Source organism: Mustela nigripes, chromosome 5, assembly GCF_022355385.1.
Source record: "Mustela nigripes isolate SB6536 chromosome 5, MUSNIG.SB6536, whole genome shotgun sequence".
NCBI lineage: Eukaryota > Metazoa > Chordata > Mammalia > Carnivora > Mustelidae > Mustela > Mustela nigripes.
The window spans coordinates 141,553,478-141,579,703 of NC_081561.1; the positions used below are offsets into that span (position 1 = coordinate 141,553,478).

General features: G+C 43.1%; 1 protein-coding gene across 2 annotated transcripts in view; it reads left to right on the plus strand.

Moving 5' to 3' along the window:
* The window catches only part of FNDC1 (fibronectin type III domain containing 1), a 111,799-nt gene that overhangs the window by 8,990 nt on the left and 76,583 nt on the right, over nucleotides 1-26,226 (plus strand). The window contains exons 1-3 of one of the 2 annotated variants that reach the window (XM_059401366.1): nucleotides 19,344-19,530; nucleotides 21,848-21,934; nucleotides 22,380-22,448. The exons of the other annotated variant lie outside the window; for it this stretch is intronic. Of the exons in view, the coding sequence (XP_059257349.1) occupies nucleotides 19,383-19,530; nucleotides 21,848-21,934; nucleotides 22,380-22,448 (304 nt within the window). The 5' untranslated portion in view covers nucleotides 19,344-19,382. Of the gene's footprint in view, nucleotides 1-19,343; nucleotides 19,531-21,847; nucleotides 21,935-22,379; nucleotides 22,449-26,226 lie in introns of those variants that run through there. 2 annotated transcript variants of the gene reach the window in all.

Consider the following 26,226-nt stretch of genomic DNA (forward strand, 5'->3'; position numbering starts at 1 on the left):
AGGTGGTTCTGGGGATGGAATTTAGTTTCCAAGGGAGAAAACGGTGTCAGTAATTTTAGTTCATGGGGGCAGCAGCGGTGGGTAACTTGGGAAGGAGAAAATCAATGGATATTATTTATGCAGGCTCTTAGAGTCTAAATAGTGACACTCTATTCAAAGGCCACCTAAGCATCTACTCGTTCTAGGGGTCTGAAGGCTGTTATGTGGTGGACAGGTGGTTGGTTAGAGCCAACAGACACAGATTGAGAAGGCAACTGTGCTGTCCTTGGCACAGGGTGGATGGCGGGTTCCATAGCACCAGCTCTATGGCTACACTAGGTGGCATTGCAGTGAGCGGTTGGGTGCACCACGATGGCTAGCTTGGGAGGACGCCATGTTTGTCTGGGGTGAAATCCCACTGGCAGTCACTGCAGCCAGAACTCACAGCGCTGGGCAGGGGAAGAGGCCAGGGACCCCGACTATCGGGTGTGGTTTCCTGGGAGCTTGGGAGCAGCAACCTCAGCCAGGCCAGGCAATGGCAGCCTTCTGAAGACCCCGGCCAGGGGCTGCTGTTGGCCAGGTGATGGCTGGGCAGACTGCCTTCTTAGTGGCATAAGATGGTGCATCTTATGACAGCAGAGTTTTATAAAATAAAGTCCCTCTAGAGAGAGGTAATGGTGCCACACAGCTGCTTCCACCTAGAAAACAGAAAGCTTTGGGAAGCCTGTTCCACAGTGAGACTGGTGTGATATGCAGGGCAGTGGCTTGGTTTCTGAGGGTGCATTCGGCGATCCTTTATTAGGAGTCTAGCCTGGGGTGCTCTATTCCTCAAGCATCCGGATTAGGATTTCGGACTCCACTGTAGGCACAAAGGACTATTTCCCAAGAATAGCTTTTTAAAGTGTCATCTTTGAGGTAGTTGTAGTCACTACATGCAATTGTAAGAAAACATGCAGAGATCTCTTGTATCCTTTCCACAGCTCGCCACCCTGGTCCAGGCCGCCGTATCGGGATTACTGCACAAACCTCATTGGTTTCCCTGCTCTGGCCCTCTCTCCCTAGACCCTATTCTCAAAACAGGAGTCACAGTGGTTCTTACTTCATGTGATGCATGAAGTCACAGAAATCACAGTAGCTCCCCATCTCTCTTAGATAAAAACCCAAATCCCAACAAGTTTTCAGGGCTACGCATAATCTATCTTCTATACCACACCCTCCCTCACTGTCAGCTCCAGCTCCTTGGCTTCCTTGCTGGTTCTGGAATGTGCTGGGGACCTTCCAGCCCCAGTGCCTTTGTATTTACTGTTCCCTCTGCCTAAACAGCTTTCCATAAACATCTATGGGTACATTTCTCACTGTCTCCAGATTATGCAACATCTCATGAGGCATTATTGTGACTACTTTTTCCCAGTTTAACAGTGTAATCCTATCCCTACCCCCCACCACTTCTTATCCTGGCTTAATTTTCTCCACAACCTTTAGCCCCACCTGATAGTTCATGTACTTGGCTTTTGTAGTTGATAATTGGCTGTTGTCCTCCATTGCACTATAAGCTCCATGACAGCAGGACATTTTGTTAGTTTTATTCACTGAAGTCTCCTCATTGCCTAGAATGATATGCTGTCTGCAGAGAGAAGATGCTTAATAAAGATTTGCTGAATGGTTGGTATTGATGTGTGCTTTCTTTGGTATTGATTACATGTGGTATACAGCAAATATATTTATGTACATGACCCGACAAGAACAGGATACGTGGGGTGGCAAGTGTGGGGCAGTGTCCTGCCTCCATCTTACTGTGACATTGTGAGGTCAGCCCCTGATTTTTGAAGAGTCTTGGCTTGTGTTGGAAGTCCATAAGCAGCTGGAGAATTATGTTTCATGGTATACCAGTTTCCAAGTGCTGCCATAACAAACGATTGCAAACTGGGTGACTTTAAACAACAGTAATTTATTCTCTCATAGTTTTGGAGGCTGGAAGTCTGAAATCTGTAGGGCAGGGTCATATTCTGTCCGAAGGCTCTAGAAAAGACTCCATCCTTGTCTCTTCTTAGTGACTGGTGGTCTCCAGCAATTCTTGATGTTCCTTGGCTAATAGATGTGTCAGCCCATTCTCTTGTCTCCTTTGTTATATGGTCTTCTCTCTGAGTCTTCTTATAAGGGTAGTGGTCACATTGGATCATGGCTAAACTTAATCAAGCATAATATCATCTAAACTAGATTATATCTGCAAAAACCCTATTTCCAAATCACATTCACAGATATTGGGCATTAGCCTCAGCATAGCTTTTGGGGAGACACAGTTCAACCCACAACATATGGTATGCCTACCAACACAATTCTTTTTCAGTAGGTGAAAGAATTCTTGCAGCTTCCAACAGTGGGCCATAGTTGAGCCGTAGGAAGACATGAGTCACTGTGTTGTACTCTGTGCTGAACTGTCAACCCAGAGTTCCAAAGACCTACGCACATTCAATTCGCCTAATTCATAGATCAAACCTGGCTGAATCCTTCATTCATAAAGTAAGTCTTTAAGTAATTAACTCATATCTTCTGTGACCAGTGACTATGCTAGGCTCTGAGGCACAGGGATACAAAGACTTAATAATGAAATCAGGATTGATGTAGCAATAAATAATCGCATTGAATGTGATGTGTAGCAATATAGGATCATCTAGTACTTTCTAATTAACTTCTACTCATCAGATATGGAGTTAAATTCCAAATGTTTTTATTTTATTTTTTTTTTTCAGTGTTCCAAGATTCCTTGTTTATGCACCACACCCAGTGCTCAATGCAATATGTACCCTCCATAATACCCACAACCAGGCTCATCCATCCCATCATCCCCTCCCTTCCAAAACCCTCAGTTTGTTTCTCAGAGTTCACAGTCACGCATGGTTCATTTCCCCCTCTGATTTCTCCCAATTCACTTTTCTTTTCCTTCTCCTAACGTCCTCCATGTTATTCCTTATGTTCCACAAGTAAGCGAAACCGTAAGATAATTGACTCTCTCTGCTTAACTTCTTTCTTTTTCTTTTTCTTTTTTTTTAAGATTTTATTTATTTATTTGACAGACAGAGATCCCAAGTAGGCAGAGAGGCAGCCCGAGAGAGGGAAGCAGTCTCCTTGCTGAGCTGAGCAGAGAGCCCGATGCAGGGCTCGATCCCAGAACCCTGAGATCATGACCCGAGCTGAAGGCAGAGGTTTAACCCACTGAGCCACCCAGGCACCCCATGCTTGACTTACTTCACTCAGCACAATCTCCTCCAGTCCTGTCCATGTTGATACAGAAGTTGGGTATTCATCCTTTCTGATGGAGACATAATACTCCATTGTATATATGAACCATATCTTCTTTATCCATTCTTCTGTTGAAGGGCATCTTGACTCTTTCCACAGTTTGGTGATTGTGGTCATTGCTGCTATGAATATTGGGATACACATGGCCCTTCTTTTCACTGCATCTGTATCTTTGGGGTAAATACCCAGTAGTGCACTCTTTCTGTGAAGTTGGCATTATCCTGGTCCCCAAACCAGGCAAAGACCTATCAAAAAGGAGAATTTCAGAGCAATATCACTGATAAATATGGATACCAAGACTCTCAACAAGATCCTAGCTAATAGGATCTAACAGTACATTAAAAAGATTATCTACCATGAGCAGGTGAGATTTATCCCTGGATTGCAAGCGTGGTTCAACATTCGCAAATCAATCAATGTGATAGAAGAAATCAATGAGAGAAGAGAGAAGAACCACATGGTCCTCTCAATTGATGCAGAAAAAGCATTTGACAAAATCCAGCATCCATTCCTGATTAAAACTCTTTAAAGTATAGGGATAGAGGGAACATTCCTCAACTTCATAAAATCTATCTATGAAAAACCCACAGTGAATATCATTCCCAATGGGGAAAAGCTGTTCCCTGTGAGATCAGGAATGTGACAAGGATGTCCACTCTTGCCACTGTTGTTCAACAAATTCTGAATGTTTTTACACTGATATACATAAAATTATAAGATTAGCAGGAGAAATCAGTAAATTTGTGTGAGGACTTTTCCTGGTGGTCTCATCCGAATATTCACTCAATCTTTATTTTTTTCCTGTTCAATAAAATTTGGGATGCACCACTATCTTTCTCTTATCTAGACTATAGTCTCTAGTCGAGACTTCTAGATGATGAGGTGAGGCAGCCTTGCTCTCTCACAGACTATCTAATTTTGGACATTCTTTATGTCATAGGAAAATGACATGTCCTTTTTCTGTTGTAACATGTGCCCTGGCCAGCTATGTTTTTTCACATTTCCTACCCCATCAAACATTTGCCTTCTATTATTTTCTGATAGACTGGGAGAATTAAAACCTCCTTTTATGGTTCATAACTCTCCACACATGTACCTGCAGATATCTGAGCAAACCAGGGCCAAGGGGAGGAGAAAATAGAGGCAGAGGACACTATGCTCCTCAATTGCCCTGAGACACAGGCTAATATTATTTTATAGTAGTGTCATCACCACATTTTGACTCAATACCCGGAAGGAAGAAGTCTTGGAGATGAGACATGGGGTATTGTCTGAGCAGCTTACGTGTCTCTCTCGAGGAACATGAGGATTTTGAACTAAGAGTCTCTGGGATGAGTTCTGTGGGGTCCACTGATGCTCTGAAATTATAAAGAGTTTTTATTATAGGAAACAATTCAGAGCATTCTCAGGGTTAAAGGGCAGGCTGGATTAGACTCACAGAAACGCCTTGATTAAATTTCCTCTTAGAATTCAAGCTGTGAGACTCTTAAGCATAGGAAACAAACTGAGGGTTGCTGGAGGGGACAAGGGTGGGGGGATGGGGTGACTTAGTGATGGAGGGCATAAGGATGCAATGAGCACTGGGTATTATATAAGACTGATGAATCACTGACCTCTACCACCGCAACCAATAAAAGTTATATGTTAATTGAATTTAAAGAAAAATAAATAAATTTAAAATAAGAATTCAAGCTGTGGAAAGCACTGGTTAGGTCTCCCACACATGGGGGAAATCTCTGACAAAGACCCTCCTTGAATCTCACCAATGTCGTACTTTGCTCTCTGATCATCCTGACTTGAGAAAGTCTTCCTTTCCTCACCCTCTGAGCCCTGATAATGTTCATAATTAGTAGCATTCAGTAGATATTAAGTGTCTGATGCCCTTATTCTTTTTTTCATGCATGAGTACAGTGCTTCCCTCCAAAGCCTGAAGATCACTGCCTTCCTTACACAGCTGTGAATTTATTCACTTGTATTCCCAGAGCAGCAACTTGCATACTAACTCTGTGTCACCCCGCTGAGGAGCACATTCACGGAGATATACCTTTGAAGAGGGGGGAACGTGAGGAATTTGACTCGGTAGATCTGTCTAATCATGGAAACTACTGAAGACTGTTTTAGGCACAGAATAGATAGGCAGATTGAAAGGGGGAAGTTGACCAGATTACATAAATTTCCTTTCAACTTTTAAGATTTTAAAATTTAATCCAAAGACTATTTCCTGAGGAAAATGAAGACCCCAAGTCCACTCCTGCTATGTGAGGAGGGAGAACTGACCAAGAGCCCAGGTACTGGAAATTATGCCCAGTCATTTTCTATTGGGTTTTAATTGGTGACATCATCCCCTCTGTGGCTCTTCTGCCTCCCACATTAGTTGAGTGCCTTATGATTTTCTTTCACATTTTATTGTTGCATCAGTCCTGGAGGATAGCTGTAGAAGAGGAAGTAATTCAGTTTTATATTTTCCAAGAGAAACTTTGATGACTATTTCTTTTGTTTTAGGCCCTTCTTACTGAAAGACTTTCCACTTCTGTCCTCCAAGATGCAACTTTTCCCTTCGTTCTCCTCTTTATAACGGTTCAAATTAAAATGTCTTCTTTCCAGTCATTCTTCAGATATCTATATTCTTTGGGTCCCACTGGAGATATCTTGCACACTGTTGGACACACTGAAGTTCAAAGGAAAAGCCGGGAGGCCTGGGTGGCAGATAAGCATCTGCCTTCAGTTCAGGTCATGAATTGGGGGCCTAGGATCAAACCCCTCATCAGGCTCCATGCTTAGTGTGGAGTCTGCTCTTCCCTTTCCCTCTGCCCTGCACCCTAGTCATGCTTTATCTGTCTCTCTCTCTCTCAAATAAATAAAATCTTAAAAAAATAGGAAAAGCCGGGGTGCCTGGGTGGCCCAGTGGGTTAAGGCCTCTGCCTTAAGCTCAGGTCATGATCCCGGCGTCCTGGGATCAAGCCCTGAATTGGGCTCTCTGCTCAGCCGGGAGCCTGCTTCCACCTCTCTCTGTCTCCCTGCCTCTCTTGTGATCTCTCTCTGCCTACTTGTGATCTCTGTCTGTCAAATAAATAAATAAATAATCTTAAAAAAATAAGAAAAGCCAGGACTGGAGTTATGAATTTGGGAGCCATGATTTTATGGATGGCATTTGCAATCATGGATTAGATGTGCTAAGGAGGGAGAGAAGACAAAGCGGGGTGCATGCAGAGAAGAGAGAGGGCCAGAAGCTGGACTCTGGAGTACTCTAACATTTGAGTTCTGGCAAAGGAGACCAATGATGTGGAAGAGAAACCAGGGAGGATGGTGTCCTGGAAAGCAGGTGACAGTGGGGTCAGGAAATACAGAAGAAGAGGTACTTTGAGGAGAACCCCTCAGCTATCATTGGAAGTAGATAGAGTAAGTCAAGGACCAAGAGATGAGTGTTTGGCAACATGGACTCTTCCTAGTATTTGTAAGAGTTCGCTTAGCACAATGAGCTCAGGTATCACCATGAATTCTGGTGTCACCAATATTTTTCAGTTTTTTTTTTTTTTTTTTTTTTTTTAAGTAGGCTCATGCCCAGTGCAGAGCCCAGTGCAGGGCTCAAAGTCACAACTGTGAAATCAAGACCTGAGCTGAGTTCCAGAGTTGGACACTTAACCAACGGAGTCACCCAGGTGCCCCAATAACTAACAATTTTCTAACTTTGGTTCTGATTTATGTCCAAGCCTACATTTATCTCTTTCAGTTGTAACTGCAGCTGAGAGGCAATAAAGAGTAGTATAAAGAGCATTGTCTTTGGTTTTGGATTTGTCTTGGTTTTAACACCATAATGTACTAGCTGTGTATTCCTGAGGAGTCACTGAACTCTGTGAGACTCAGTTTCCTCATTTATAAAAATGGGGATACCAAAGCACAGTTGATACAGTTTTTATGGAGATTCAAGACCTGATAGTCATGGTAATCTAGAGCTCTTTTTAATCACCTCTGAGTCCCCAGTGCCTAATTCAGAATCTGACACATGGTAGGTATTCAATGTATGTCTGTTGCAGAAATAAATGAGATGTCTGGCTCTTACTAAATGGGTAAATAACAAATATTCATTCCTTTTTTTTTCTTTACTTCCCTCTCTATTTTTTCTTGATTACATATGACCCCACTACAAAACCTAAACTCCTTGTTCATGACGTGTGTTGAGCATTTCTTTCCTCTTTATTGAGAGATTGTTTGCCCATGCCTTTATTCATAACCATTAACTGATTATCTAAAATATTAATTCTTAAAATATGAGAGCATATGTTAAAAGATGATTATTAGTAGTAGTCTGGGTTGTCATTGGGCCCATGTGGTCATTGGCTTCTGGTCATGTCTGTCTCATTTACTCTGTTTCATACCTGTCTCTCCACAACATTTGCTTGGCTTATCTTCTAAGGGTATTTTTCAGGGAGCTTTCTGAGTAAGATGAGTGGTGATTTCAGTGACAGTAATACCCAAGTGTTTAACATAGTTAGGCAATGACTTTCACATTTTGGGAAAAGGAATGAATTTTCAGGGAGTTTTTTTTGGCTGGCATGTCAAGCAGTTTATAGTAGGCTGACTTTAAGCTGGACTAGCAAACAATGGTAATTCTTTGAGAAACTATTCCTCAGTTGCGAATTGAATTTGAAGAATGTGCAAAAGATCCCACAAAAACCTGGAAAGTACTGGTGTCTACTGGGACCTCTGATGCCGGTCAACAGCAGGCATGAGCTCTGTATTCCTTTTCAATCCATAGGTATTTTTGCTTCTCGGTCTCTTGTTTTCTTACTTAAAAAAAAAAAAAAAAAATATATCTGTCCAATAACTCCAGTTCCATTTCCCTAAATCATTCTGGAAAGCTGGTGGTTTATATGGGGAAACGTTCTTGTCTTTTCTCTGGAACAGTAGCTTTTGCTTATATTAGTTCCTGAACAAAATGGACAAGAGCTTTAAAATTTTAAATCCTAACAATCAAATTCTGCCAGCTTTGTGGGTTGAGTTTACTCTAACTTTTGGCTGCATCATTTTCTGGACAAATGTACTGACTCAAGTCTGTAGCATACTGACAAATAAAGTATTGACATTGTCAAAATCAAATTCCCAGAGCAGGTCCCTTAACAACAACAACAGAAATAATTTAAGTTAAAACAAAGCAGCTCTCACTTAGAAATCAGGAGAAAAAGTGGCTTGATTTTATGGGTCCAGAAATGATGACAGCGGGTAGCAATGGACTGGGTACTAATGGCACAATATCTGATAAACGCTTGCTAAACAGGTCAGAAAATTGTTTATCTCACTCATCAATAATCTCAGGAGCAGAGAGGCTAACCAGGTTCTTTCCATTTTTCTGGTCTGCCATCCCAGGCTGGGTCATTACACCCAGGCTTGTCACCTCATGTTCCAAAATGGCTGCTGCCTGGTTAGGTGTCATTTTGACATCCCACGGCGGAATAAAGGAAGGTACAAAAGGTCAAAAGCACAAGACAGTGTGTCCTATCCCCTTTATAACACTTTCCTGGAAATGATAGCAGTAACTTCCTCATATGTGTCATTGGCTAGAATGGATCACATGACCATCCATGGCTACTGGGAAGGCTGAAGGATCATGGATATTTAGCATCCCAGTTTCTATTGTGGAAGAAGTCAAGGGAGGAAGAAGCCAGAAATGGATCTGCCATGACACTTTCTGAATTCAGTGCAAGTTTTAAACTATCATAAATTAGTTGGGAAACTGGCCATTCTTGAGTGAAACTAATAAAAAATTCAACTTAAAACTCTTAGAAGACATCTTGAGGGAGAAGGCAGATTCACTTTAAGAGTATTCTTTGGGCTTGATCATTTGATTTTAGTTTTTCCACTTGCTGCTTGTTTTGAAACAATTCCTTGCTGCTTCATTTTGTTGTCTATTTTGTGTGTTTTCCTGCTTTATAGATCTTCCCCAAGGTGGCTGACAGGGAGGAAGGAAGATAATGAAAGGGATTAATGTGAGGTAAACTATATTAACAGATATTCTGCCTTTATCTCTTCACCCCTCTTTCTCCCCCAATACAAATAAATAACCTAGAATCTAGAACATTCTAGGCAGAAATTTCCCATAGGAAACCATAAACCCTTGAGGGTAGTGAGATGGCATTTGAATGACAGCCTCTTTTGGGTGGAGGTGGCCTTGGGTGGGAGCTTGGGGGTCAACTTCTAAGTGATGAGGGAGCAGGAGGCTGGCTGAGGACAGAGCAGAAGCTGGCGCCGCGCACCCCCCTCTCCACCTGCTCCCCTCCGTAATATGTGTGGCATTCCTCAGGCACCCCAGACTGCCATAAAACGATAAATAGTTAACTTGCAGAGATCACAATCCTGCAGGACAGGAATCTCCCTTGTTCTACAGATGTCCTAGAGATCTACAAACAGGGAGGTTACCTTATCAATAGCACAAATTTCCAGAGGCAAATAACTCTCAGTTCCCGAAGCCCTAATGTCTCCCTCCCCACCATAAACTGGAGGAGGCGGAGGTAGAAGGGAATGTAAATGATAGCAGGATCATAACACCCCACCAAGAATCTCCCAACTATCTTGATGTTAATGGCTGGCCTAAGGACGACATTGATCAAGCCACAAGGGCGGCACCTTGTAGGCCCTCTTTAACATATGAAAACTCCGTTGAAACCTCCCTTCCCCTCACCTTCCCCCAACTGCAAGGTATATACCCTGCCATCCCTCACAACCCAGGGCAGCAGCAGCGTCCTGCCCATGGGTCCTGTCCCCGTGCTTTAATAAACCACCATTTTGCACTAAAGATGTCTCAAGAATTCTTTCTTGGTCATCGGCTCCGGACCTCAGCTCACTGAACCTCACCTAGGTTCTAGAACTTCATCATAAGGAGAAAGGGACACAGGAAAGAGAGTACAGCCCATGCAACACTGGGGATCTTTCCTTGGGAAGTTTTCGTGTCCTGGCAGGAGTGCTGGGCAGCCTAGGGCATGGCCAGCTTATGTGCAACACTACCACGCCCCCTCGCCCCCCACCCCCGCCTCCACCCCACCCCATGACCCAGGGAAGCAGGTTACGGAAGCTACATGTGAAGACGCCTCTTTCTCTGACATGTAGCCACCTGAGAATTGATTGCCCCAGGTGAAAAAGCTTGTGCAGAGGCAGAGGAAGGTGATGACAGCTAACTGTCTGGGGAGCACAGAAGTGGACTCAGACAAACTTTATTCAAGTTTGGCCAGTGGCATGAGTTTTGAGATTTGGATGGCTTCATTTGGCTTCTTTGAGCTGATGGAGAAAAAATGTGATTCACAATTGTATTCGGTGACCATCTAGTGCCCTTATAAGCTCATTGGCATGCACGCCTGTGAATTTGGCCATTTATTCTGAATAAAATGATGCTTTGTTGTGATCAAAAATACTGGAATAGCCTGAGGGCAGGGAACTCAGGTTTAGCTGAGGAGAGAGGTGAGCAGAGCACACACTGAGCCTAGTGGCCTCACTCATCCCTCTGTTCAGTAGGAAAGTCTGCTGGCAGTGAGGGTCAGGATGCCCCAGCCACACACCAGAGCTGTCTGGGGGCATTCTGAGTCTTCTGGTTTCTCACTCTACTTGTGTATGCCCTCAATAGGTGAATGTGACAGGACACGTTGGGCATGAGAGTGGGACCCAGTAACAGGGGAGCACATTGGGACAAGGGAAGGTGGATTGGGTTTTGAGGAATGCAGGCCAGGGATAAAGTCTGGAGAGCCCTGCCTGCCCTCAGATCTCCCGAAGGACCTGGGACATCTGCTTGCCTTGGTGTTTCTCTCTGACGTGAGGATAGTGCTGTGTGGCTTCCCCATGGTGAGGTCAGAGGTTGTGTTTGCAAAGTTCTTTCAGGTCTGTGGAGTGTTTTTTAAGTTTAAAGATTCCAAGGACCTAGACTTCCAGACCTAGGTTTTATTTTTTAAAGCAGTTATCCATAGAGAACCATGCCAACTGTGGAAAACAATTTTATTGAACCCCATTCATATTGTGAAATGTCAGAAGAGGAGCCAGGCCATTATTTTAATACTCAGACTATGTCTACCCAGACCTGGTCTTCCAGGTGGAAAATGCAGTCAACCATATGTAGATTATACTCATATCAGTTTTTCTTCACACCACTGCAAAACAACCTGTATTTGCCCTGGTTGTTTTTGTTGTTGTTGTTTTGTTTTGTTTTTTGGTTGTCCTTGTTTGTTTTTGAGGGGAGCATCATAATTATTTGGCAAATATAATTCCATCCATTTGACAAGTTATTAAAACAAGTTATAAAAACATTCCAGTGTTTTGCCCGTGTGTTGCCAACCATCTGGTTGTTTCTACATTTGTGACTATTCCTTTTATGTCTGGTATCTTATGGACAAGGGCCGAATTTTTCCACCTTTCCTTAGAATTATAGTCTCAAAGTTGTAGATCACACTGATTCAAAACCTCCTCCCCCACCCCGGTTTATATCCTAACCTTTTCTGGCTTATTGATTGAATTTTTGGTCAAATACTCATGGTTGCATCTGTGTTTTCTTCATTTCAGTCTGGGAAGTATTTGGCGGTTTCCAGTGGAAAGTAAAACTTGCATTTCAAATACAGACAAAGTAGGGAGACTTAAATAAACATGAAGGTTTTGTTGCATTAAAGAGCAATCCTTAGTATACTTAAGAAATAATTTAAAAATTTTGGGGGTTTTAAGGGACTAGTTTCTTTCTTTTTTTTTAACATCTTAATTTTATTTTATTTTTCTCAATGTTCCAAGATTCACTGTATTAGTTTATTTCAAAAGCTCTTAACATTCCTTTGGGGGTTTCCTTCTTAACCAAGTTTGTCTCTCTCTCCTCAGCATCAACTGCCAGACTGGGTGGGCTGCACAGAGCCCTCAGCTAGGAATGGCTGCCATCCCTGGCTGGTATTTGCTTTAATTTGGGGGTGGGGGGGTGTCTGTCTGCACACTGGCAGCGTTTTGTGACTAAACGTACTGGCTACTGGGGTAGCTTCAGAAAGATATTTTTGACTTTCATAGAAGATCTTGATTAATCCATCAGGGTCTGACTGCAAGTGGCCAGAACCCCAACTTGAACTCATATAAGTCCCAAAATTCATTGTTTTGTGGAGCTGTATGTTCCGAAGTGAGGGGGTTCAGCTGGCCTTAAGGATTGAACCTCGGAACCAGGACTCTAACAGCCCCTGGACATTCTGTCCATTTCTGGTTTCTTCTCCATGTGGCATGAAAGCTGTCACTAACAATTCTAAGATGCTGCCGCCACAGCCTCATGACTGGAAAGCAGAGGCGGTGCCCAGGATCTGGTTCCAGTTAGAACGATTCCAATGAAGTCTCCTGAGCCATCTGAGCTCACATGAACAGAAGTCTATTACCAGAACTGGGAGAGGCTTCATTGGATAGACAAACTTAATATGTGTTTTTTACACTGCACATTTTGGATTTGCTGGCTTATAGAGATTTGAGGGTCTTGGGGCTCTTTAAGAATTTAGGCAGGTGGAAGACTTTGGATTTAATTATTTATACATCAGGGAATCCTGAAGAATTCACACCAGTTCCAGAGAAGGATGGCAGGGGCTCTGACCCCATTTGGGCACTAGATGAATCTCCTCTGGCCGAGGTTAGACAGAACGGGAAGTAAGAGTAGAAAAAAAACTTAGACCTCAATTTCTTTAGATTTTAAGCTGTAAAACCCAGAAGGCTTCACTCTTGGACTCTAAATTTTCCTTAGGAATTTCATAATGGGATGAACTTACATTGAAATTGGAACATTTTTATATTGCTGGTATTATATTATCAGAATATGTGTATGATAGATCATCCCCTTGCTTAAACTCTGGTGGACTACTTTGGACAGCATGGACTGGTCAAAATATGAGATTGGAAAGGACAGGCAAGAGTGAATTTTTAGCCTAGAGGTCAGTGTGGCTTTGGAGTTGACCAAAGAATGAGTCTTCCTCATCTCAGAGCTTTTTGGGATCTGGAAGGATCCCCAAATTTCACCCCAAGAGCATAAAAATGGGACAGTGATTAGTTCTGCAGAGGCCCCTGAAGGTGGGACAAGTGGTCTTGATCCTCTCTCTGAGGAAGCAGCCACACTTGACCTCAGGTTAATGGTCATGCCCAGTGGGGCCAGCAAATAGCCTGCTGGATATGTTAAGGAGACTTCCATTTTCCTCACCTCGTGTTTCACTTCTGGCCTCTGGCCTCATGCTGTGCTCCCTGTCCTCCCTGAGACTTGCTTTATCTGAGGCTTGAGGGACTAGAGTCCAGTCTCTCTTGGTCTACTTTCTCTACTCCATGGTGTTAATGCATTGGAAGACACAGGCATATGAGCCTCCTCTTCAGGTCTGCCTTCCTGGTGGAAGGCTGCATTTGGTTCCTCTCCGACTTGTGCATGGGAAGACACTGGGTGGTGGCTCAGGCCTGTTGTTCTCCCCCCACTGTGAGGCAGTGGCCCTGAGGGGTCTGCTGTGTAGGCTTGACTTTCCCCTCTGCGTCCTGAAGGGAGGGAGACAGGAAGCACGGTGATGGTCCCATATCAGACCCACCCTCTCTAATGTAACCCTATTGACAATAAACCTGATGGTTTGATTTTTTTTCACCAATTCGGAGACTTTGATGCAGCCATTATGTTATTTTTTCAAAGTAAAATGAAACAAAGAAACTAGCAAAACAACACTTTGGGTCCAGAAATATTCAGTTACTGTTTTGAATCACAGTCCTTACTCAAGGCATGATTTCTCTATGAATTGTGTGCATTTTGGATTACTTTTACCATTGATTCATTTTATCAACTGATTTTGAACTTCCCTTCCTTTATTCTGAGGAATAGCTCTTCACAGAATTCCCTTGCTAGGAATTATGTATTTTTGTTTGTTGTGGCTGTGCCTGTACACTTGCGGATGGGTGGTGGTGTCTGAAGCAAGGAAAAGAGAAGTGAGATACTGAGTTTCACTTTAAACACGTTCCATTTGGAACTCACATGGGATCCTCACGTAGGCAGTAGAGACTGTTGGTCTGGGATGGTTAGGCCAGTGCTGGGCATGTTGCTGTCATCGGTTTTGCTAGTAGCCAAAGCCTGTGTAGCATTTCATACTCCCTTCCCCAAAGCCATCCTGGGATGGGCCTTCCTTTCTTCTCTGGAACCCAGGCTAGTTTTTATTTTTCAGAGCCTTTATGCCTCTCAAGGAACAGAGGGAGGTCTGACAGTGAGATATGAGTCCTTGAACAGATCTGTACCTAAAGTGAGTAAGATGCCAGAGTGGGAAGGTGAGCAAGGGCCAGGTGAGGTGTTATAGCCCTATCCACTGTGAGAAATGAGCCCCGTGGATGTTGGTCAGGCCAGCCTGGCCCTGGGAATCTAGCTCTGGCTTCCCAAGGGCATTCACCAGCCCTGGAGAACCCCTTGAGGTCACTCTGCGAAAGCTGAGGACCTAATAAGGACAGACATTCCAGAGTCATTGGAATTTGGGTCTCCATCCTTGAACAAAAGTGGATTTGCACTTTGACCCTGGAAATAAACTGGCCTCCTAGAGCACTCTTGGATAAGGCCGGAAGTTTGGAGCTAGACCACAGTAACAATTCTAGGTGCTGACTGTGTCCATATTGTCTGTTCCTGAACAAACCAGTAGGGGTCTCATTGGAGCCATGGCTCTGAAACATCCGGCCTGGCAATTGCTGGGCATCTGAAAGATCACCCAAAGGACCATTGCCACTTGGTACTTGGCAAAATATCCTTGAATCTGGATAATGTTTACTGGCACGAACTATGGAAGTGACTTGCTCATGGTATGAAATTGCTGGAGTCGTAGCAGACTCTGCTCACTTCTTTCTTCTGTCCGGACCATCTTCCCACCTGCTCCATTCAAAGACTCCTTGAATGGGGAGAAACGGGAAAAGGCACGGACAGAAAATTCTTTTGACTTAACCTAGCATCCCTTAGGTTGCCACTTAAGCTCATTTCCTCATTTTGTATCCTGGGGAGAAGGAAAAAACAACTTGTCATAGCCCTAACCTGTCATGGAGGCTCTGCGAGGTTACCTCCTCATGTTCCCTTTGTTGGGTCATAGAATTCCTGTTGTCTTGACTTTGGGTTTGTCCTTTTTCCTTTTTAGAGAGGCAGTTCATGGGGCTTATAGTTTTAAAGAATGTACCTGGTATCATCTTTATCAGATAAGAATACAGAAAACTACTACAAAATGTTGTGTGTGGTATTTATTTAGCAAAGAGGGTGGTCTGGTCTAAATTTCTAAGAACAGTTAGAATACATCAGGAATCACTTTGTCAGGTTTCATCCTTTTGCTCCCAGAGTACTGATCCCACAGCACAGAGTCAGAATGCAGTCTGCAGACCTGGAAACCAGTTTCACGGCCTTTATGCCTTGACTGCACATGTAAGGAATGAAATCAGGAGACCTACAAAAACAATCATCAAGAATAGAACATATGGTCACACTTTTAGTCTCAAGAAGAAGCTTTCTGTCAAGCAATTCAAGTGCACATACATTGATTTGTGCCTGCCCAGATTGACTGTTCCACTGGTAGATGATGGTTTGATGAGTTCTCTGAGAGTGAGGGGCTCTGGGTGGGGGCTGGACAGCAAAGATGGCTTTCCATCCAGCCCCCTCTCTTTCTCTTCCTCCAATTCTTTCTAAGCAGACACAGATGATGTTTACCAGGAAGCATCAAAAATGATACCAGTTTGAAATATCAAAGTAGATAACACTCCAGGGAGTGAAAATATCTGCTAATCAAGCCACCATACGGTTTGTTTAACTGACCCAATTTGTGTGTGCTGGGGGGCAGGGGGAAGAAAGGGTCATGGTAGATTGGCCTAGCACCTTTGGAAAACCTTAAATTCAGGACTTACCTTAGGGAAACTGAAGAAACTGCCTTGAAAGTGCGATTTCCAGGTCTCCCAGAGACCTTTATTCACAAATGACCTTCATTAGGCAACTCTCTGAGGCCTAAATTGTCAGTATTAGAAAAGTCTTTGGTCTTAAGTTTTGTGGTAAGAAGGCAAATGTCCCTGAGAGAGCACGTGCTCTGCTTCTTCTATTCCTTCCAGAAAGGAGGGAGGTTGAGGACACCCAGCGCAAGGTGCCATGACGGTGTATGGGGGGCAGGAGTGTCCCCCAGAGAGGAAAGTGGCACGGTGGGAGAGATGATAAACCCAGCTCTGGAGGCTCGTAATTTGTTTTAGAATGGTGGTGGCTTCCTAGATTAATTCATTTTCAATAGCAGGGGTCACAGGTCATATCCGGGCAGGAGCAGCTTCTGAGGGTCTGTGAGCTGGGAAGGGGAGAGCTGGGCTTTGGAATGGGACAAAGCAGGGCTTGCATTTGGCTCCAGCTCTGGTGCAGCTGTGTGACTCTGGGTGAACCCTAACCTTGCTCCCGGCCTTCTTTCTTCGTCGGGAATATGGAGGGAATAAATGACACCTCCCAGGTGGTGTGCGCTCGGAGCACCTCCTGTAACGCTGGGTTAGGTGCTCATAGTAGTGGGAGGTGGTGGTAGACACGCCGTAACCGCCCCCCCTCCGGTCCATTTGTACTTACCGTCGCTGCGCATCATATGGCTTTTCTCTCAGCATACAAATGCTGGCTCAGGCAATTATCAAGTGGAGACACGCTGACGGTACTTGGTCATTGGCAGGAAGAGAACAAACAAACCCATGCACAGACACAGTTGGAAGCTCCGATGGTGTAAGCCCCGTAAACGATAGTCATTAGATTTTGGCAACCCAGAGGTATTTCCCCCTGGCCCTTCCTTGTTTGCATATCACCATGCTTGTGCTCCTTGAAGGTTTGGAATGTCTCCCCATATGCTGGGCTGACGGGACCGTTTGAGTGTGGATTCTCAAGTAAGCTGGACACCCTTCTAGGCTGTGTCCAAGGATAGATGCAAGGCAGGGCTGGGAAGAACAGTGAGTATATGTATAAACTGGTCTTCTCTTCCGAGTGTCAGTAATGAAAGTCAGTCGTTTTCAGGCCTAGGCAGATGGTACTGATTTTGTACTGATTGAATCATGAACGCCCAAGAGAAGATGTGACAGTGCTTGGGGGTCACTGACCTCTTGTTTTCAGCTGTGTGTCCAGGACATAACTTTCCCTAAGGGAGATTTGGAAGCGAATTATAGAGAAAAACGTCATTCGCATATCCATTCGTTTGTTTCCTTCCTTGGGAGGATGCCCAACTGTGAGCAGCCCTTTGCCATTTTGGGGGGACCTTGCTTTGCTCTTGAACACCTTTCAGTCTGTGTGAAATACTGAATTCCTGGGACTGATTGCTGCTGGTGGAGGAAATAGGGATCACAATGAGAAAAAAGCTGGTTAGTCAGATGGCAGGGAAGGAGGAGAGGTTTTGTAGTGAAGCCTGGGGGGAAAGAAAGGAAACTTAGAGAAGGGAACCCCAGTCCTCTGGCTAAGTAGGTTCTGGAAGGTTTCTCCTGGGTGAGGAGGGAAGGGTACATGAGAATGATTGAAGAGTAGCCATGATTGCTCATAAATTCCAAGAAAGTCACCGGCACCTTGTGTGTACAATCTCCTCAACTCAAAATTTTGTAGAGAGCACTCGGTTTCTTGTCTATGATTTCTCCAATTGTGGGTTTATGGGACCCTCGTCCCTGGAGCCGGGGAGGGAAGGCTTTGTGGATTTTGCTTCCTGCCTGGAGTCTGACAACATGCCTTTGTCTCCAAAACAGGCACTCTTTCTTTACTGCTTTGACATCATCAGATTCATTCTCTTCTTTTTTTTTTTTTTTTTTTTTTTAAAGATTTTATTTATTTGACAGACAGAGATCACAAGTAGGCAGAGAGGCAGACATAGAGAGAGGGAAGCAGGCTCCCCGCTGAGCAGAGAGCCCGATGTGGGGCTCGATCCCAGGACCCTGGGACCATGATCTGAGCTAAAAGCAGAGGCTTAACCCACTGAGCTACCCAGATGCCCCCATGATTCATTCTCTTCTTTTCCATACCTTGGATTTCTTTGAGTGGGACCATATGAGTTCTCCTTTTCCATCATGTTACTCCTGAGGCAGTGGGGCAATTTGTGGAGGGATGAATGATGTATGCCAGCGTCATCTGTGCTTACGGTGTTCAGAATTTTCATCCAGTATTAAAATCACATACTAACCAATCCATGTGTCATCACATGAAAAAATTCTTTTTTTTTCATGTTACGCAGTTTAAAGGTTTTCTGGGTTTCTTAAATTACTTTTCATTTTCCTGAGAGGTCCTTCCATCATTGAATAAACAGTTTCAGATCCAGGTTTGCCTAAAATTTGTTTGACTGTTGTGTGAATGTTTAGCATCTATTTATATTATGCGATGTTGCAGGATCTGTTATAATGTGAGCTGAGAGGTTTTGTTTGACAAAATGTTGTGTTTCGTTTGGGTTATTTTTCAAAATCAAGAATACATTTATGGAACCTCATAACTGAAGATAAAAACGTAACTATGCTTCTTAATAACTTGTTTTTCTTCTTCTGGGACAAAATATGGAAACATTTAAATTAGCTCTATGCAGATGAACCAGAGGTTTTCCTCCCTTTTAAGATGTTGATGATCTTGGTTTTTTTCTTTGTGGAAATGAATGCTTTGGATACAATGGATAGTCATCCTCATCATAACAATTTTATGTTGTTCTTTTTGGAGGTATTTGAAAGATCATCCAACTGTACGTTACAGAATACTAAGAGCTTATTTGATATATGAATGCCTCTGGAGAGTGTGTCAAATTATGAATTCGTTATTCCTGCACTAGCAAGGCAACATGATCAAGCCAGAGAATGCCTAGAGTTTGTTTTGATTTGTTTCACTTTTGTTTTAAATTTACCACCCACCGTTATCCAAAACACATGAAAGTTGTGGGTTTGATATGTTTGTTTTGCTCTCATACTATAACGGTGTTCAATCATGACTATACTTAACGTCTTTAGGACCAGACAAATTAAAAGTCATTTGCTCTTTTGATAACAATATCAGAGAACATTGGGAAAAACTCCCTTTTCACAATCTGCCGTTCCCCTAAGTTGATAGTTGCGCTGTTTGCATAGCTGACCACCCACTGAAGCCAAGGCATGTGAAACTGCTGTCCACTAAAATGAGCCTGAAAGTCACGTGGGACCCGCCCAAAGATGCTACCAGTAGACCCGTGGAGCATTACAACATTGCCTATGGGAAGTCACTGAAAAGTCTTAAGTACATCAAGGTGAATGCTGAGACGTACTCCTTCCTTATTGACGATGTGGGTAAGTGACACTCTGGTCTTGTTCCCAGTCAGAACTAACTGTACATCAACATGCTCAGTTCCCTTCTTAGGTAGGGTGGCTGTTTGTGAGACACAGTGTGGCCAGGCTCCAGGAAACTCACGGTTCTTTGAGAACAGGTAGCCAAGGTCATGCGGTTGTTGCTCAACCTTTATCTTGCCCTGGACTTCCTCATTCTGCATCTTTACTCGAGTATTTCTGGATAGCTCTCCAAATAGATATAGGAAACCAGTTTTTAGTTTCTGAATTTGACTTTGGAAAACATGTGGGTCCTTTGTTTGTTTCATAGAAACTTAACTACTTTGTAGCCTAATCTTGAGATTTCTAATTTATAAATCAATTAGAGATTACTCAAATAATATGTCCCTGTGAGAGTGTGTGTGATATGTCACACTTAGCCACATCTGGTTCAAAGATGCGACATCCCCCCCATTAAAGTTGATTCTGAAAGTCTGCGATATTTAAAAATTCTCCTAAATATGTTGTTTTATTAGTGTAGGCATAGGTGGTTTTGAACTTGGGCTTTGAGCTGCTTCCTTGGGATCCTCTATCATTTGCTTTTTTGATCCCATGAGCCTGAAACTCGCATTTATTCTACAGTTCAACCTCATGATGGATTGTAAGGAAATAACAGAAGTCAGCATCTCTGACAACCAGGTCTCCCTGTGCCAGGTTACCATTTTCCTGCCTTCCTTTAGTGGATCAAAATCAACTTGTGGCTCCTCACATTCCTGGCCATAGTCTACACACTTTCTCCCTCTCCACCTCCTGCATATATAGCATTATATATGTTAGGCTTTCTGAGTAACGGAGCAGAAAGAATATAGAACGAACATAAAGGGAGCCGGATTTCCTTCTTTGTGGTTCCAGCTAAACGTACATTTCTCTGAATATTTTCACATCAGTATGACCCTACAAAGTCCGACAGTGAGGTTAAATGGAAATTCTGTTGGGTCAGAGGCATGAGCCGGGTCATCTTTGCTTGTTCAAACCTTAGGTTGTTATGATCACTGCAGAGAAGAAAAACATGCAGAAAGAGAGCCCTGGAGCTTACTGAAAAACAAAGTGTCTCCCAAGTAACTCACTGATGAGTTAGCAGGAGTCAGAGACATGTGGATTAAATTTCTTTGAAATAAGAATTACCTCAGAATGAAGAGAGAAAGTGCCTGGTGAAGCATGATTTTCCATGTGTCTGACCTTAGAGAGCAGTCCCCAGTTAGTCCGGCAGACCGTGCCAAACCTGAAATGCCACCAGGCCCTCCCGCAGTCAGACAGAGGTCCTACCGACCTGGAGCACAGCAGGGATGCTCGATGGCCTTGCCCTGTCTCTCCCGTTGGGCCTCTGGCTTGAGAACCAAGGTTCTGTTATGGGAACACTTAACACCTTGAGAAATGAACAGATGCTTCTTGCCTTTGATACAACTAACCCTTATCTCTCCAACTGTCCGTCTGGGCGAATACCTGCAAACTCTCATCTCTCCAAGGAATTGGCACCTTCATTTACTTTTCACAGTAATTCATCTTCAGGAAAACCAGCATTACTGGAGTTTTCCTTTCTGCCGTTGCAAATTCAGGGCTCACTTACACGATAACGTGGCCTCTCGGTTTCTCTTCCCGTCCCACTGACTTCAGGAGCTCAGCCAAAGAGACCATGGCTATTTGAACTTGACCCCTAGATACAAGTCAAAATGAAGCCCAGTTATTTCAAGATTAGCATGTCCAAGTTTCCAGCAGCTGTTTCTCTGGGTCTTTGTTGAAATGGTCAAAGACAACATGCAGACCTAGTAAAGAGAGCGTTTTATTATCATAAGGAGAGAATTTCATGAAGCTCTATGTATTGCAATGAAGATTTTCCGTGTGCTAAATTTTATGAGTTACCCTGACATTTTCTTTCTATTTGTTGGAGATTTCTGTTTGAAGCTTCCAGGGGGAGATATTGCTTGCAGTTACTGACGCTGTAGGCTATAAAACACCTAGTTAGTGGATGGTGGCTTCTTATTTCCTACATTAATCTCACAGTTGCAAAAGCCGCTTCTGTTGACTGCTTATGCATCCAGGTTTATTAGACATGCCATGTACTTTGTACTAAATAAATTTTGTCTTCTTTGGGTTAGGTGTATTTTTGTTGCATGAGAGGAAGATTAGTGATATTGATTAAAGAGAGAGAGAGAAAGCTGTAGTTAGATTTGTCACTTAATTCAGATTCTTATATTTGGTTATGTAAGGGAGACAGTTAGTGAATCAAACTGTCATTCTTGGAGATTTGAAATGGTGGCTTGATATAAACCATATGTTTCAGAGCCGGGGGTAGTGTACTTTGTGCTGGTTACTGCAGAAAACCACAATGGAGTGAGCCGTCCGGTTTACAGAGCTGAAAGCCCGCCTGGTAAGTCTTACCTAGAATTGGAGGCTGTATTTTTGTTTCTTCGGTGGGGAGAAACATCCCTCTTTGCTTTCTCAGATCTAGACAAATTTAGAATCTTTAAATTAGAGTTCCTGAGCAAGAATGACTTGTACAGCAAGTTGAAAGGTGGAAAGCTAGGAGAGACTTATCCCTTCTTTTAAAGTAATTTTAATGTAGGTTGTTAGTGGTTTGTCCTAAATTGTTTGAGTACTCATTAGAGTAAGCCATGTGCAAAAGGCCAACAGGATGTGCTGTCCAGAAGCTTAGGTGCCTCGTTACTGATGTGGCCTGAGCGGATCCTTTTTTTTTTTTTTTTTTTTTTGAGGACTGTTGAAAAGATCACTAAACATATATTAGGGCTGCACTGAAATGTGGAAAATCCGATCGTCCTTGTTTCTAACTATGAAGTTGCATTTTCCTCATTTAGGAGGTGAATGGATCCAGATTGATGGTTTTCCCATTAAGGGTCCAGGACCATTTAATGAAACCGTCACAGGTACTATGTCCTCCTTTGGTTCATGTCTTCACTGAAGCACCATCTCGCAAGAAGGTCGTGCTTCTGTCACACACATTGCTTACCAACCTTCATGTAGTTCCCATTGCTAAACTAACACACATGGCACATGGTTTCGGTCAATCTGCTCTGCACCTGATGGCCCAGACTCTAGCCCGTGTTTGCTCATTTTCCACTGTTCTTTTGTGTTCTGGTGTGGGGAATTGTCTGCGTCTACATCTGGGGATACTGTTGCACTGTTAACAGGCAAATATGGTCGTTGAGATGGTAGCCCTGGCCAAGATAAGGATGTTTACTGCTCTGTTACCTGCGGATGGCATAAATGAATGGAATCCACCAAGAAGTGGCTTTTATTGGCAAATGTATGACATCAAGTCTTTCTCTCTGTTCTTATGAGCGTGGGATATTTTGTGGTATGTCAGAGCACCTGCCTTCCATCTCTGCTCCATATTTGTATATATGTCTGTTTTATCATTTGGATGTTGATGTTGTCTAGTCATATTGTTTTGCTTGTTGGGAGAAGTGTTTTCATTTCTTGTATTTTTTGAATATATTCGATTAATGGTGAAAAAATAATGCAAAATGAGTGCACTTATTTTGGAGTGTGGTTGGATAATATCCCAAAGGCAATATGGCAAGTACCTGTATTCTATTCTGTGAACCATTTTTTTAAGTCCATCGATCTGATGTTGTTGTTGAGAGGAAGGTGAGTACCTTGAAACCAATGACCATAATCAACTTCTCAGGTCAGCTTTGACGGGTGTAGGCAGTTTCAAAGTCCCATTTCCACAGAAAGGGGTTAGAAAAATGAAGCAACCTGAAAAGGAAGCTGGCTTTCAAAGAAAGGTGATATGTTTTTATTCTAATATGTCGGACTTGCGGCTATCATGGGGTGTTGGAAGGGAGACATCTTGGAGGTGACTGGAGGCAGGGAGATGAAAGTTGGGAAAGAAAACTAAGGGGCGGGCATGGATTCCAGAGTCGTGCTCCAGAGTGAGTGGAAGCAGAGAGAGAGTATGAGCATGACAGGAGGGATAAGAGCAAAGGGCTAAGATAAAAACTGAGAGAATGATGACAGTGAGGAGTAGCCATGATGGTAGTACACCTAGGAAATGTGCAAAATAGGCAAGGGTATTTATTCCGAGATCCTCCAGCCTGAAGGGGCATATGTAAACTTTTTACTGACAGATGTTCAGTGCCTTGTATTGGAATCTTGTATTTTAAATGACCATTTTATTTTTTAATAATTTTTCTGATAAAGTTTTCTGAATGACTGTGGTTTTAGAACAGGTAATTTTCTTTTGCTTTTTCTTAAGTAATTAATTTCTGATGACTTCTTTAATAAAAACATGTGTGGCTGTGCCTGTGTGTGTATGAGTGTCTCTGATCTTTCTGAGTGAATTCTGGGTTACAGAAACACTGGGAATTGGGACCCACAGACAATCATGCTCCAACTCATTATTGGTTTTGCATACTGTGAAATTGTTTAACCTCTCTCTGCAGAAGACTTTGTGTGCCCTAGTTGCCAAAGAGCACTCTTCTGTAATACATAATACTATATTTGTTTTACATTATGATAAAAAAGATACTGGAAGAAATTGCTAGCTGAAACTATTTCCAGCATATGATATAAAGCAGAACTTTTTCTTTTAAAAAAATGAATGCCAGAATGCACAGACTTGGTTACAATGGTCCAGGAAAAAAATTACATTTCACTGGTAATAAAAATATTAAGAACAATTTATGAGAAATTATCAGTAAATGATCAGCATGCAGCTATGCCTTTTTTTATAAGGCTTGGAAAATATGCTATGCTGCTGTTTGGAGGAATGGTTAAATAAATGACAATCCTATTAAACAAAGGAAGTATTTTGTGTTCCAGGTATCTTCATTTAAAGGAAGGGATTTGTCTTCAAAATGTAGACATTGGCATTGGCTCCTGTGGGAAGGTCCCAGGGGTTCCCTTTAGTGCTTTGACTGGTAACATCTCACTTTCTTTGAGTGTTTTATTTGAAACCAGAGGAAAATCTATCCTTTCGCTTTGCTGGAAACAGTAGTTTCAGTTTAAATCCCAGAAGGCTTCTTTTTGAGGTGGAGACCTGTCTCGACCTCATTGTCTTTCACTAATTACTAGATTGATTCATTCAGTGTCATTGGCTTTCCAGAGGCAGGTCTGGATGCTACAGATACAATAGTGGGTAAGACAAACAAGGTTTGCCTTAATGAAGACTGGATTCTAGTGGGAAAGAAAGGCAATAAACATGTAAGCAAAAAATAACCCACAGAATCTGTATTTGCTTGTGAGAGCCACTATAACAAAATACCACAGAGGGGGGTGGCAAACAACAGATGTTTATTTTCTCTCACAGTTCCAGAGTCTGAAAGTCCAAGATCAAGGTGTCAGCAGGTTTGGTTTCCCATGAGGCCTCTCTTTGGCTTGGCTTTCTACTGTGAGCACACATTCTTGCTGTCTTAAGACACCTTAAAAGGACACCAGCCGGGTGGGAGTAGGGCCCATCCCAATGGCCTCATTGTAACTTAATTGCCTCCTAAAAGGTTCAGTCTCCAAAGACCGTTACTTCCTGGGATAATTCGGAGTCAAGACTTCAACATATGAATTTGTGGTGGTGACACAATTCAGCCTGTAGCAGAATCATAAATTCTTTGAAAAATGAACAACACTGAGATATAGACTAAGCCGGGTTGGGGAGTTGCTAAGATGGTGGCATGTTGCTGAGATGGTATGGGGACCACTGGCCAGTGGGAGCTTGAGGAGGAGGAAGAACACTGCAGGTCAACTCGAATGAATCTGACTAGTCACTAGTCCAAATCTGAAAGCCCTCAGGACTCAGAAAGTAGAAGGACTAAGCAGAACTGCAACTCTGGCAGAAGTTTTGGCTTTGGCTTTGGATAGCTCATGTTATATCTTTTAGTCAGAAAGTTTTCTTTGTATTTCAATGTGAAATCCCTCATGTTGAGATACAAACCCATATCCCTTTGTTTTGTCCCCTGGGAAGAAAGGTCCCAAGTCCCTTCAGATATTGCAATCTTATTATTTGCCTTCCCTGCAGACTTCTTTTCTGAAGTTGTTTTAGCTTTTCATTTCTGGTACCGGATGTGGGGTCACCTGGTCTGTGACACTGGGGTCAGGACAAGACCACGGCCCAGCTCTGCTTCCAGCCAACCCAGGGACTTGGCGGACAGGTCATTCTCCTTTCAGCAGGCTCTTCATCTGGAAAATTTTAGTTCTCAATAGGATCGTGTATTTTTAATAAGGTGATGGTTTTCTAAAAATCTAGTTGTTTATGGTGTCCTTAAGCTGTGGCGCCCAAACTAGACATAATACTGGGATAAAAGTCTGATTTCTGCCTCATATTTTCTTACATTATATTTCAGCCCATGAAGTTTGCTCATTTTTTAAACAAATTATAGCTCCGACTTGAGTTCACCGTTCTCCTTGGCCATTCTCATCCAGTACCGGCATAACTGTGCCCCTCCATTCTCAGACCTCCAGGTTGCTCCCCCAATACAAATAGCAACTTAGTGCTTGGCTCCTAATGGCCTGTCCACAAGGGCATCCTCCATAGCGGTGGCCCATGTGACATCCTCACCTCGTGGTTTCCAGCTGCTACCACCTGCTGCCGGTGGTCGAGTTGCTCCTCTCCACAGTCATCTCACTTTTCCAACTCTCTCACTCTCCTGAGCTCCCTTTTGGACCGACTCGGGCTTTGGGTCCACAGACCCTTCCCGTTTCCACAGT